The 16,213-nt window shown below is 31.3% G+C and overlaps 1 protein-coding gene across 1 annotated transcript in view; it reads right to left on the minus strand.

Annotated features, from left to right (window-relative positions):
- LOC127708420 (QRFP-like peptide receptor) overlaps positions 1-16,213 on the minus strand; it is a 70,028-nt gene that overhangs the window by 8,098 nt on the left and 45,717 nt on the right. The window contains exons 2-3 of the mRNA XM_052213291.1: positions 12,116-12,558; positions 3,433-3,531 (exon numbers count right to left, since the gene is read on the minus strand). Of these exons, the coding sequence (XP_052069251.1) occupies positions 3,433-3,531; positions 12,116-12,558 (542 nt within the window). The remainder of the gene's footprint in view (positions 1-3,432; positions 3,532-12,115; positions 12,559-16,213) is intronic.

A 16,213-nucleotide genomic window follows, 5' to 3' on the forward strand; every position in this document is an offset into this window, starting at 1 on the left:
TAGATGAGTAACTATTCCATATGAAAAATAATAAAAACATTCAGGTTTCTCGTTTAACTTGATGTTTAGTTAAACTAGTGTTCATTCGACGTTTCAGTTTTAAAGCCAATACAATACCCATTTATAAATCGTCATGTAGTTAGAAGAAATTATCATATATTATATTAATGTTTAAAATATTGATGGCATTCTTCTGTCACTTTCTGTTATTGTTACAGGAATGAACATATGCTATTTCATGTCAGCGTAATGAAGTAACTAAGAAAGATAAAAATAATATATAAATCGAAGTCAATTTGATGGAGTCATATATTTTCCTATAACATAATAATGAAATGATAGAAAAACGTATAAATATACGAATCCATTAATTGTGTTCCTTGTAGATTATTTTTCTAATATTGACATATTATATATGTTTTTTAATATGTTAATGTTTAATGTTTTTTGTAATAGCTTATCACGGATTCATACACATAAATCATGCAGGAAGCTCCTATAGTCTTTTATTACATTTAAAGCTAGTAAGAGAAGCACAGTCATAATTCATACGTATCAATATAGAAATCTTAGAAAAATAAGGAAGCAATTCATTTAAACAAGATTCTTATCCTTAAATGACATTTTGAATATCAGCCTTATCATGGCAATGTTATAAAGTAAGAAAGATATAAATTGGAAACAAATCGAGGTCATTTGGGTGGATTCGTATATTTTCTTATAACAAAAAATGGGAAATAGAAAAACAGATAAATATACGAAACTATTAATTAGGTTCCTTATAGATTATTTTTCTAATATTGACATATCAAATATGTTTTTTAATATCTTTAATGTTTTTTTGTTATAGCTTTTCACATATTCATACACATATCTCATGCAGAAAGCTCCTATAGTCTTTTCTTATATTTAAAACAAGTAAGAGAATCACGGTTTTAAGTCATACTTATCAATACAAAAATCTCCTAGGGTAATTTCAAATACATCTCCGTCTTATTACGACTTGAAGAAAATCGGCATATTAGTAATATAAATAAGATATAACATGATTGCCAATGAGTCAACTATCCACCAGGGACAAAAAGGGGGGAAATGTAAACAATTATAGGGTAAAACCCATACCGTATAGTCAACTATGAAAAGATATGTCATTACAAAATATAAACAATTAAAAAAATAACATCGACCTGATTTATACTAATAACAATGAACCAAAAACATATAAGACAGGCAACAATCAATGACAACCACTTAATTACAGGGTCTTGACTTAGGCGTATATCTCGAAATTTCTTCTATCCATATTAGTATAGCATTGTGGTAGCTCAGATGAATACATTTTTGTATAAGAAAACAGTTGTTTCCGATGGTAAAATCACGCAAATTAATTTAAAGTATACAAACAGAGTAGAAACAACTGATGAAATAGCTGGTTAAACTGAGCACATAAAAGGAGTGATACCGGGGGTGTCGACAGAGTAAGCGTCTCATTTTATATAACATTATTAACACAGCTTTTGTCTTGAAACAGGACACCTAATTAACCCTCAAATAAGTTGGTTTATTAACGTCCCTATACGAACTCCGCCAAGATACCAGCTTATAAAGCGTCTGATTTAACATTCCCATTCTAACCGAACGTTGATACGTATTTCTACATCTCTTACAACCAAACAGACCAGCTTCTTTAGCATTTATTTTTTGCTCCCGGATGGAAGGTCCTTGTATGACATTATTTCTATTTCTAGTCAACTATAAGACAGAATATCACATGATATAATGACAAAGAAGCTTATGAGAGAAGAAAGCAAGGCAAAAACAAGGGACTTGTCAATTTTTATCAAGGCATAGGACCTGTTCAAACGGAATGAACAAGCAATATTTCTGATAGTTTCAACTTTTTTGCTTTAGATGGTCATTAGACGTCTATGAGTTGTATACCAAATATTTATTGAATAAAGAAAAAAAAACTCTGTAATAGAATAAAGCTTTAAATGTTTAAATGAATAATAAACGTCAATGGGATAATAATAAAATGCAACAGCATACTTATTGTAGTAAAATTTATTGAGTGGAGTTAAATATGCATTTGCCTATTCAATAAACAGTATATGTTTGTTTGTTATTTTTTTTTAGATAAAATTTAACTGAAGAAAATATAAAAATAAGAAGATGTGGTATGATTGCCAATGAGACAACTCTCCACAAGAGACCAAATGACACATAAATTAACAACTATAGGTCATCGTACGGCCTTCAACAATGAGCAAAACCAATACCGCATAGTCAGCTATAAAAGGCCCCGAACTGACAAATGTAAAACTATTCAAACGAGAAAACTAACGGCCTGATTTATGTACAAAATAATGAACGAAAAACAAATATGATATACAGCAACAAACGACAATCACTGAATTACAGCCTCCTGACAGGCACATTCAGAAAGTTGGTGTGCATATTAAATTGTAAAATCAGCTAATCTTGAATCTTTATTGCAAAAGCATAGACATGCTATGGCAAAATTAACAACATATATTACATAATATAAAACATGAATAGACAGCAGAGAACAATAGTATTATAATACAATGACATATAAAGTTATGAGGCTATATAAGATCGAATATTCTATGCAGCTTTTACAAAATTACATAATTTGATCGTAAGTGACTTACTAGAAGCTTGTAGTATATTTAATAGTTTGCGATTATTAGGCCACTATTAGCTAATATTATGACTTTTATCAAATTAATATTTAAAAAAAAACCAGTGAAACGTCAAAAAAGCTCCGGAAGAAAAGAAGACGTATTGTAAAAAGGCATCCAAACAACACGAAAATCCTAAATATTGTTAAAGGTGAACATTCGCTCTTCAAAAAAAAGACAAATGTCAATACCATTATGTTGAACTCAAAATAGATCGGAGTCTAAACAAAGGCACATTCTCTGTCGAAATGATGCCAGTACTACATTTCCCTTTTATTTTTGAAATAACTTGTTCCCTTTCATTTCGATATATATATAAAAGCTCAGTGATGATAATTCAATAAATTAAGTTTACTTTTTGTTGTAACGCTTTCTTTTCTTCATAATTTTTTTTTAAATGTGTTCACGGGACAGTTGCCCCCGCTTGTAAATATACAAGAGTCGAATTTACTTCGAATTCAGCAATTTCTTCATTTATAAATGGACGACATAATTTGAGAACAGTGAGAGTGACGCCATCTTAATTCGAAATTGATCTGTATTTAGTAGTAATAAGCATTGTGTACAAGTTTCATAACATTTGGTGGAGGCACACAGAAGTTAGAAAATGGAATAGAATTTTGTGACGTTCATATGGATGAACGGGCGGACATACAAACGTTCAAGGGTAAACCTAGCACATTTAATAAAAATACCATCTAGAGTGGTGAAATCTAATGATCGTTACCTTTTTTTCTGGTTTGTATTCAGAGTACAAAATGGTGAATTGAAGTGGCACCCAACACACCGCAAAGATAATCATGATGAGCATCAAGGTTAAAACAATCTACAAGTATAGAACATCAATAAAATTAAGCCATGATGCAAAATTAGTGATAACAGAGAAAAACCAAAGCATATTCCTTCACGCACATCACGAAACAAACTTGCACAGGATCACTGTTTAAATTGTACTACTGTTTTTCTTCTCAAAGTGAGGATTTCCAACACGTTTCAAAAGCTCGAACCTCACTGCAATGTATATCAGTTGCTTGTGAGAAATCTTTGGTTGATGTCGATCACACTTAATTTGCGCATTAAAAAACATAGATGTGGGTTAATATCATCTCATTACAGCCTTATATATAATTTTTGGGGCCCTTTATAGCTTGCTGTTCGGTGTGAGCCAAGGCTCCGTGTTGAAGACCGTACTTTGACCTATAATGGTTTACTTTTATAAATTTTGACTTGGATGGATAGTTGTCTCATTGGCACTCATACAATGTACCACATCTTCTTATATCTATTATATATGCATATCTAAAAATTTTATTAGTTATCATGCTAAACTAGTCATGTTTAAAATATTTTATCAGTTATCATGCTTAAATAATTATATCTGAAATATTTTATCAATAATAATGCTCAACTTTTATGATATCTAAAATATTATATTAGTAATCATGCTTTATTCATTTTATCTTGCAATCGACCTTAAACTATAAAAATAAAACGTGACAGATAACATGAAGCGATACACGTTAGCATACGTTTAGAGTCTCCTGGTATCGCACTTCTATTGTGAGCGACTGGTTATATTCAAATTGCTATTTACGTCACAGTTCAGTTTCGGTTCCTCATTGCGGTCCGCGTTTAAATCGTTGATTTCATTGAAAACAAATTCAACGGTTGGAATGTAAAAAAAACTATACCCTAGCGCTTAAGCGTAAATGTGTTAAATTGCAGAATAAAACAATTAATTCGTACATTGTAGGAAAATATAAAATTGTTTGTAATCGCTACGAAACAAGAGAAAATATCTCTTTCCAAAGCTCGTACAAATAAATTCTATGTTTTCCTACAGATATGTTCCGGACCATATGAGTATTTGGACTACACGCGTATATACTCATATGGTCAGGGTAAGTATTACGACGAACGTTGAACAGTAAAGGCATGAAGGCATAACCCTTCAAGGTGTGAGGGATTAAGAGTTTCTAAAAATGAAATTTTGACTTAGATAATAATTTCGTAATCATTGTAACGCGATTAATGAAATAAAATGATTTTACTCACAAGTTAGAATTATAGTAGAAGCATTTTTGCATGGTCATTATTAATTTGTCTTTACGAAACACAATATGTCGACTCCGAAAATAACTAAATAAAGTCAGTTGTTTTACACATTAGCAATTGGAGCATTGAACCTCCTATTTTCTTTAACTTTAGTATTTCAATTTGTAAATTAAGATTTCTTAAAAAATTCAAATTATTTTCAGATATTCAATTTGTTTTGCTCCTTCTTTATACGATTTTACAATTACAGAAGTGTATACGTGCTGTCGCTCTATTCTTATGTAGAAACCACTCGTATGAATAAGAGAATGAAAACATCAGTTAAGTGAAAATATGTGGCAATTAGAAGAAATTGAGTAAAAATTAAACTTAACGCCGGGGACAAGAACAAAATGTCCATGCCCCAAACACCTGTGGTTTCACGTACGAACGAAACTATCGACAGGATAAAGATGCTTAAAATTGACTCTAGTTAGCGAAGGCAAGACAAAAAATATACCAAGATTCAGACAATAAAGATAAAGGATTTCAGTTAATAACTTGTGCCAACTTTAGTTTCAGAGGACGAGCTGTGTTCGTTAAGAAAGTTTTAATTTATTCGAAAAATACCTATATGGTCTAAATACTCATATGGTCCGGCCCGTTAGAAACCAAACGAGTATATACTCATATGGTCAGACCATATGAGTATAACCCATATGGGAATGACCATACGCGTACGGTCCAAATACTATATGATATATCCCCACTCTACTACTCTTAAAGTGGAGCTATACTACTATCACCTTGCCAAACACATATTTTCGTCGCACTTTTCTAAGAAACCACTGAACAGAACGACTTTATATTTGGACAGCAGCTTAACAGAGGTGAGTCGTAACGTGTGATGTAAAATTTTCCTCTCGCGTGTCTTAATAATAATTGAGCATAATAACTTCATATTAAGTTAGCAGCTCAACAATGATGACATGAAACGTATGAGCACTCTTTGGATGTGCAAGACAACTCTTCGGATCTGTAAGACAACCTATGTCATGAATTACGAGTGGGAATATGCTAAACTTGACAACACTTGCATTTTGGTTATATCTAAAATAGTTTATCAATAATCATGTTTAACTTATTATGTCTTAAATATCGTATCAGTTTTCGTGTTAATCGAAACCTACATTATTATTAAACTCTATAAAAATTACTTTACAACATGCATAGGTTGGTCTCTTGCGATACCCTATTCAACGCATACGAAAAGTTATCGTTCATGTGCAAAAGTTATAAAGATGGGCCGCGGTGAACATGTAATGTAACATAAAAGGTGCTGGCATAAGAAAATTCTTTTCAGTTATGGCCATCGGAGTCAATGTAAGTTTTATAGATTTGAGTGAGTGTTAAAAGTTATAAAAAATAACATTACAAAACGCCTCCGAAAACCACACAAGATATTTTCCATGAGTTTGCTCTAATTCGTTTCTTTTAGTTTGGTTTCTGGGAATCTGCTGCCAACGTTTATTTCAAAATGAGTCATGTTGTTAATTTGTAGGTACAAGATTTGTTGAGCAATTAATGATGTTTTAACCCCAAACTTCATTAACCAGGTGATACAAGTATATCTTTAAATACCCTGTTATGGTTTTTACTCATACTTTTACATACATTAACCTGAAATGTAAGTATGTTCCTCCTTGAAACCTTGATGCAAAGCAGCAAATGAGAACATCAGATATACCTTTACCAGATAAGTCCCCAAAATACTGTCAATATCTTTTTATAACGTTGAACCCATGTTATGCAAAAACGGTATAGCAGTGTTACATGTATATACATAATTGCATCAGGGTTTCATGGTAAAAGGCTAAAGGTTAAAGTATATATAACATGTAGTCATGCAAATATGACGGCACTAAGCTATATTTTCATTCAAATGTCAGGTAGTTTGACAGACAGACACATATTGTGTCTGCTGTCGTTCTTTAGAAACCACGAGTAAATCAAAATTTCCAATAAACAATTCAAAACTAGGCAACTTTATCCCAAAACAATTCTTACTTATTTCACGCTGTTAGACTACTTGCGATAAAAGTCTGATAGTACGTTACAAAATAAGAGAAAAATAGACGTAGGCAAAAACCCTTTGCATTTGACAAAAAATGTTGACTTTCTTTTAGTGTTGTTCTTATATTGACTCTATATGTTAACATTTTACAAAGGTTATAGTATGGGCTTTGCTCATTGTTGAAGGCCGTGCGGTGACCTATAGTTGTTAATTTGGTCTCTTGTGAAGAGTTGTCTCATTGGCAATCATACCACATCTTCTTTTTTTATATAATATGCATTTTACGATATACGTACATTGTAAGCTGATGCTGTATTGTAATACATACTAATAGTTTTGTTCATCTAATCTATCTATTAAAGTTTTGTTTAACTAAGGAACGTCAAACGGAAAAATCTGAAGTATACTTTAATCCATTTACTGGGTACTTTAGATATCGAACAGTTTAGTTGTAATGAGAATAACATTAACGGCGAACAGAGAACATAATTCACTTGTCAAAATTAAATTTAGAAACACTTACATTTTCTATCAAATTCACATATCAACTTTATGGGTTAATCGTCATTCAGCAAAGCCAGACATTACGGAAACCTATCCTTGTTGGAATAGGAACAATTAGATTAGGTCTTATGTATTTGCAGTTCATGGACACAGATTCAATAAAATTAATGTTAACCCGGCTTGAAAATCGTGACAGATAACTGTTACCATGGATCGCATTGAATGGTTATATGTTTAGGAATAAGGCTAAAATACAATGGTTACCAGTTCAAAATATTGCTATAAACGGTTGTTGATATAATTTTATGTCAATCAATTACCTACTCAAGTGACCTAATCAATCTTGAGTTTTTGACTCTAACGAGAACCATCTTTTTATTGGCCATATGAGTCCGAGTCTTTGAAAACTAGTATGCATATGTATCACTTTTGTTTTGTCTTAATCCAGAATTTCTAACTCTAACTCATACGCCATTATTTCAAACGGCAACTTGAAATAAGAAAATCAAAATGGTTTTGTAAATGATTTGTTTATGTTATGTTGCATCAGACATTTTACAATAAAACAATTCAAAATTACTTAATCCCTTAGCTGTCCATGCAATAAAAGTCTAGACCGAAGAAAATATGCAGCTGTTGCTATCTTATTTATGTATTATTTACAATTTTTATAATTTTTTTACTTATTGTTCGGTGTTCTTGTATTTAATTTTTTACATTTTTTTCTATTTTATTTATGTGCACTGAATCGGTTTTTTTTTTCATAACAATCCTACGCCGTCGTAATAATGAGTGTTGACTTGATTTTGGCTTTTTTAGACATCAACGTAACATCTTCCCGCCAGAATGATTGGTGGGTGATAAAAAGAGTTTTTTTTTTTTTTAAATAAATTGAACAGGACATAAAAGATCTACTTTTTAACAATAAGGTCTCTAAATGATATAAACATTTTGATATAATATATATTGCATTACAACCAGTAACGTTTTTGTTAATTATTTTAACAACGCATAAATACTGTAATAGCTAAACATGAAATTAACTCAAGTAACATTTTACTCCCTTCCATCATGTACATTAAGACCGGAAGTAAATATAGTTTTTAAGAATGTGAAAGTAGTTATCTACCACTGTTTAATTAAAAACAATAAAATTCAAAGATTTAATATGTTGCTACTCGTTATGTTTTCCCTACACTTCACCGTTTGTCCAACCGTCCGTGACCTTAATGTGAATTTTAGAACAGAAAACATGACAAAAACAAGTCAATAACAATTTCTAATCTATAAGGGACCAAAATGATATTACTACTGACATTAAGATAGTCTTAAATTTCAAAGGTTTGATATTTTAAACAAACATATTGTATGAAAGAGGCATGCTGAAACGCAGCTGCAATAAATATATTCAATAACAAGATGGGTCTTCTTCCTTGATCATAGATACCGATTCTCAAGAATAATTATAATTAAAATTTAAATATTGATAACGTAAAAAGTAATATCCAGTTTATCAAAAATAAAGCTATAAGGCCGATACTTTTGTTCATTTACCACGATATAGCAGTCATCAGTGAATGTACTTTAATGGTACTTTAATACACTAAGAGTTGATTGTGGTAACGAAAAACGGCCGCCTTAAATTACTCCACATGAAAGTAAACTAAATTTTGTGATATTTGGCTGAGCGGGATGTATAAACACGCAGTCACGTCCCTTAAATTGATGTGTTAACACGATGGAACGTGTGGGTTGTTGCAAGGATAAATTTATGTCCCCTCCCATCACCTAGTTCAACTTACATTAATACTCTTTATCATTGAAAATAAAAATTACACCTTTTCATGGTTGAACAACAGTGTAGAACTTGCCTATTCGATTTGTTGCAATGCAAAATATCTGCCACCGTTCTACTTGCATTAACCCCTTTTTCAGTGGAAGTTTAAATTTTAATTTGCCTGCATTTTTTCAGGTCGACCAACATTACAAAACTTACCCAGTTGATTTGTTCTCATCCTGAATATGCATCAAATATAAGTTCCTTCGGCGTCCAACAAACATCAATCAATCAATTATAAATTGATTAAAACATATTTTTTAAAAAAAGATAAGATTATCATACGATGTCGTTTCTCATATTTAATTTTGTCAATTACTGTGCATCAATTTAACTATCAGTGACATCAACTACCAAGGGAAATATTAGTGCATTAATGAGAATTGACAACATTTTAATAACAAAGAGGAACACATCGTGTCAAATTTCGTTTGATAAAATAGCCAATCTTAAAAGAGTGTATGATTTGTACATATAAGATTATACTTTGATTTAGATGTATAGATGGTACGTTGAAAAAGCCTTTAAGACTGATTAGTTTTGCCGTGATAGCTCGATCGGACTTAATGTAATTATAGATTGTTGTTTTGTGCATTAAAACTACGATTTGATGTGAAACGCTATCTTATAATTATGTCAAAAGTCAACAAAGTGTATAGACAAACAGTTCCTTTTACGGATAAAACACAAAATAAGAGATTTCATTCAAATAAAAGATAACAAAGAGTTATTAGTACATATGTTTTAGTAGCGGTAAATCGCTTTGTTTTGTGACTTTTATGTGAATGACGATCTACGAACATAAACCCGATCTATTGAATAGTTCTTTGTTATATTTGAAATTTCTAGAAGTTTAATTCTATTCAAAGGTTATTCATTGTCTCCTACATATCGACAAAGACAACGGTATTAGGTTAGGAATTGATTTCATGGTCATGACATTATATCTGTGGAACTTTTTTCACTTGTAAAATTAATTCATGGAGAGATCAAATGTATATGGTTGTTCCTTTTGGTTTAGGGAGCTGTCATTTGATTTTTAATTTTGTCCTCCATTTTTTTTTTTAGTTGTAATCTCTGTCCTGTCTTTTTATTTTTCACTGTATTCGGTCCTGCCTTTTTTTTTTTTGGTTTATCCTGACCTTTTTTTACATAATTTGTCATTCTGCCTTTTTTTTTACATAAATTGTCATTCTGCCTTTTTTTTTGCAAGTGTCTCATCCTGCATTTTTTTTTTACTCAAAACTCCTGTCCTGCCTATTTTTTTTCAAATTTCATCCTAGCCCCCCCCCCCCCCCCCCCCCCCCCCCCCCATAAAAATCAAATGGCAGCTCCCTTATATCATATAATGAAAAGTACTCTCCATAACCTTCACGAGAACGCTCAAACGTTAACTTTTTTTTTCAAAGCAATAGATGTACAAATACGTAAACTGTTAGGAGCTAAATGACCAAATGAGACCGAAAAGCACAGAAAAATTCGTCTAAGGTAAATTTTGCTTGAGTAAGTTTGAACCTTGCAAAGGGGTAAACATGGCTGAAAATATTTTCAAATCTTCAACATTTCTCCTTTCGTACAACAATTTGTCGTGTGATCTTTTGTACTTCAGATACATTTGTATATGTTGTATATGTTAGTGAACATATAATTAATAGGTAACTGCATACGGGTTTTGCTGACCACACTAGTTCGGTATTTTTGTTATTTCACTTTTTGTACTTATCTCTTGACTCCGAGAATACTTTAAGAAGACACGTTTCATGATATTTTATAACTATTGTGTATGATCAAAATTTATTAAATTGTACTGACAAATCAATAATTTGAATAACTTTGATAATACAGAAAAAATCCTTGCATTAGTCAAAACATTTTATGCGTAAGATACCATTCTAAATTTTATTATGTATTCCTCTAAGGAGTGATTACAAATCTGATTCATTAATCATAAGAATAACTTGCCTTCACATATAATACATTTGCAGAAAGAATAGATGTTGATGAACAATATCGCATACTAATAGGTTTTAACAATAACTTTATCAGTAATAATCATAGGAAAATATGAAACTATTATGTAAACAAAATGCATGAAAAGGCGAAACAATTTAAAGCATTTAATCGAAATAAAAAGTCGTTTATGGTTTTATCTGGATATTGCTTTTCACTGTTAAAATTTAGATGTAAATCAAACATCGGATACAGAAGATCATTAATGACAACATGCCAGCATATCTAATGAATTTACACGTTCAGATAAGAAATTATTAATGAAACTGACAAAGAATCAATTTCAACTTAGACCGAGTAAATATCACCCCTGCAGTGAACTTATAAGTCACCCACTAATCAAACATAGCGATTTTATTCTAATCCAAACTCCTATTATATAGTATCTTGATTTTCCCTGTCATTATAGTTGCCATAAACCCTAGTTTAATAACTGATGGCGTTGAAAAAACAATAGTTTTAAAAGCTAAAACTCCAAATTCTATAAAAGGGAAAAGAAAGGTTGAAATGTATGAATTTATGATTCCTAAGATATTGTATAAAATGGTTTAATAGCAGATGACCTCTGATTATATTTTTGAAATAATAGAATTCCCAAATTTACATCTTTAGAAGTATGTGCAGTCATCTTGTATTCAAAATCACTGTCAAGAATTTATGATTCCTAAGATATTGTATAAAATGGTTTAATAACAGATGACCTCTGATTATATTTTTGAAATAATAGAATTCCCAAATTTACATCTTTAGAAGTATGTGCAGTCATCTTGTATTCAAAGTCACTGTCAAGAAATGTATTAATAATATTAACGGTAACCACTTTACTTCACCATATGCACATTTCGACAATAGATGTCTCTTCAATAAGGCTCAAGGCCGAACTATAACAATATCCTAAACTGAACTGAACAACAATGACAGTTTGGAACAATACTAGAATTTTATATTTACCTTTCTTTTCATTCTCGTTTGAACTGTGATATCTTTTGGCACTCTTTCTCCTGGAGTCTTTGCTGCCCATAAAGTCTTAATGATTCTTGTGTACGCACAGGCCATAACTAGAATTGGTATTAAAAATAAAACCACTGATAAAGTTGTCCAATAGATTTTCCTTGCTGGTTGATGGTAAACCGGTTGACCATATTTCATATGTTTGAAAACTAAAGGCCATTCGTCATCACACCATTGTTCCAAATGGTTTTTCCACTGTCTTTGATGCAATGTTCTGAAGACCAGAAGTGGCGAAGCAAAGGCGAACGCGAAAAGCCATACGAGAATGATACTATGTCGAGCTTTTCTCTCAATAATATGTGCCTTCATGGCAAACACTACTCCAAAAAATCTGTCGCATGCTATTAATGTCAATGACAGAATGCTGGCAACAAGTGAACTGACTGAAATTTGAAGAAATATTACATTATTAATTGAAATAATTCCTATGAAAATAGCAATTAGATAAGCATAAGATAGAGATTAACAATGAGGTACCACATAGTTACAACGTCAAACAATTGATGTAAACACTAAAACATGAAACTTACTGTCTCTGCATGACATGCAGACTTTGTAGACTAATAACAAATCAGATGCGTAATTGCTTCGATATTGAAATTGGTATGGTAGTGGTCTGATTTTAAATATGCATTGTTATTTGAATTTATAGTTTTAGGAACTCTCTCAGACAAAGGTGGCTGTTCTGTTTCGGCTTTTTTTCTGTTTTATTCTCCCAAGGAACATTTTATTATGCTTGTCAAAATTTAAGTATTGTTCGTACCCGATGAGGTTATTCCAGAGCTGACGCTTTGAATTATGTTTCTTCAAATACTTCATAGTTCCATTATCAACACATTGATGTGTAATAATGTCAAAAAATATTTGTATAGAATAAAATGATAACTTTCTTAACCTAATGATCGACATATATATTGTATACTAGTAATATATATTGTATTTTAATGTATGAATGTATGAATGTTAACTGTATACATGTATTTTGTTTGAGGGCCTGAATGAAAATTAGACTACTTCTTATTGAGTTACCCTCTTTAAATAAAGAATTTATTATTATTATTATTATTATATTATTATTATTACATAAATGTCTGAATGAAAAGGTAGTCTCACGGAAATGTGAAGATATCTGTGCTGAAATAAATTTAGATATTCCGCTTATAATCAATTACGTTATGTATAAAAATAAGTAGATGTGGTATGATTGCCAATGAGACAGCTCTCCACAAGAGACCAAATGACTCAGAAATTAACAACTATAGATCACCGTACGGTCTTCAACTATGAGCAAAGCCCATACCGCATAGTCAGCTATAAAAGGCCCGAATCGACAAATGTAAAACAATTCAAACGAGAAAACAAACGGCCTAATATATGTACAAAATAATGAACGAAAAACAAATATGTTACACCGCAACAAACGACAACCATTGAATTACAGGCTCCTGACTTGGAACAGGCACATACAGAATGTGGTGGGGTTAAACTCGTTTGAAAGCGCCAACCCTCCCCTAACCTGGGACAGTGGTGTAACAGTACAGCATAAGAACAAACTATAATAATCAGTTGAAAAAGGCACAACTCATCAGATGGATACAAATAGAAATACATCTAACAAAAACACAGAATGGACGGGTACTTATGTACAGATCTAAGAGTATTCGCAGTTACTGAAAAAAAAAAAATCATGCATCCAACCGAAATATGTTAAGTAGTTAAAATTCCTCAAAACAAATCAATGGATGTAATATGTATATTAAAAACAAAAGGCACGACTGTACGTATTGCCCGCCCGATAAAAAAAGTGCCGGTCTGCCAATGAGGACCTTGATATACACGTATTAGTTATTCTTTGTGTTGCTGATCAGTATTGCACTTACTATTTTTAACCTAGCTCATAGAGTGTTTACGACAACAGATAAAATTTCACAAAACGTTATAAAGATCTACAAATCAGGGGCAACAACTCCAAATCAGGTTTTCAAATTTTCAGAATAGATAATCTTGTGTTGGTGATCTTTTTTGAATTTTACATTTTCAACCTAGCACATACCTAGTTTTCAAGATAACAGCAAAAAATTGCAAAAATCTAAAAAAAAAAAAAAAAAAAAAAAGTTATATAGGGACATTAACTCCATAATAGCTAAACAGATTCTTCTGAAACCGGTAATATCTCGCGATCATTTTTGAAGATATGAAAACAACATATATAAAATGCATGCATCCTAATCGCTTTTCTGGATTTACCTTCATCACGAACGCTCAAACCCGAATATTTGTAAGTCAAGTATGTATAAGAACCGAAACCGTTGAAGAGCTTTATAACCAAAAAGGACCTAAGTTACACTAAAAGTTGCACTTTTAACCTAACTCCTATATTTTTCAAAATAACAGCAAAAAAAAAAATCAAAAATTGGAAAAACAGTTTGGTATTTCTGGAGCAATAACTGTAAGAGTTAGTGGTTAGATTTTTCTCCAATTTCAGGGCAGATACATCTGTTGCGAAATAAAGTATCCGCGAAAATAAGTTCAGTGGTTTACAGTACTCTGACGCCTTCTGCTTTTATCCAATTGCCTTTAAAGCAAAGTGCTTTTAAAAAATGTGTTATCCAACTTTTACCGAGTTTTTTTTTATTAACATGACAATTTTGATTATAAATTTTAAAACATTCTGAGCACGTAAATCGACGCCGACAATTCATTGAAATGCATTTCGAATAAGTTGGAAATCTTCAAACTTGAATTATTAAGTCAATTATAAAACGTATTCATCGTGAAACTTATCGTGTTAAAATCTTTCTTAAAGAAATCCTTAACGTAATCGAGCAATAATATTTAATGCCCACACAATATTTTCTGCAAAGCTAGTTCAGTCTTTTATTGATAGTACATAACTCAACACAAAGCAGTACTCTGACATGTGACGACATCAACTATTTACAATCAAACAACTTGCATGTTATATTTCATCCGTCTTACGATTAAATCAGGTTTAAATGATTTGTGGGAAGATTGGAAATCAAAACACGATTCCCTATTGGACAATTAGTCTGCAGAATTTAGATACCGCACACATTTTACAGTCAAACTCATTTATATTTGTTTATTTTACCAAAAAGAGTTAAATTATCTTGTTCCTCTTAAAAATTCATTATAATGCGGAAATATATTGACTTGAAATGCTTAATGTCTTTCCCAACAGGAGAAATATAAAATTGTACGCTTGTTCAATTTTGAATGCCGACGCAAATAATCCATTAATGAAATAAACATTTTATAAATATCGTGCGTTTGAACTGCTTTTCTGGATTTACTATCATTAAGAACCGTCAAACCTAAACATCTGAAAGCGAGTGGTTCGTTAATAAGCTGCAACGTTAGGATCTGTATGATCAAAAAGGACCTAAACAGAATAGACAAATGCATCTAAAGTGAACATTTCTTCAGATATTACCCCCAGTTTTTGGTGGGGTTCGTGTTGCTCAGTCTTTAGTTTTCTATGTTGTGTATTGTGTACTATTGTTTGTCTGTTGGTCATTTTCTTTTTTAGCCATGGCGTTGTCAGTTTATTTTCGACTTATGAGTTTGAATGTCCCTCTGGTATCTTTCGCCTCTCTTTTTCTTAATTCATGAATGGGGAATTTTAGATAAATATATATTATAAATTATAAACTTGTATAAAATAGCATGAAGATACCATGGATGTAATACAATAATAATAATATGATGGTAATGATTATTGATGTTTGATTTAGACCGCCTCAACGTAAAAGACTACATATATAACGACGAGACCGTATATAAGTTATAACAAAACAGTCTTTTAAATTCAGACAAAGGATTCTTTAAAATATAAAATCAGGCGTTTTAAGATGAAATTACTTATGTACAACTGTAATTTAACACTAGACTTCTCAATAACTAATAAAACAATGCATATCGACATCAAATATTTAGATTTTGGATAATTTTCCAGACAACTTTTAAAATAAAACTATTGGCGCATTACCATATAGATCAACTATATACATGTAATAT

Source organism: Mytilus californianus, unplaced genomic scaffold (genome assembly GCF_021869535.1).
Source record: "Mytilus californianus isolate M0D057914Y unplaced genomic scaffold, xbMytCali1.0.p SCAF_7, whole genome shotgun sequence".
Classification (NCBI taxonomy): Eukaryota; Metazoa; Mollusca; class Bivalvia; order Mytilida; family Mytilidae; genus Mytilus; species Mytilus californianus.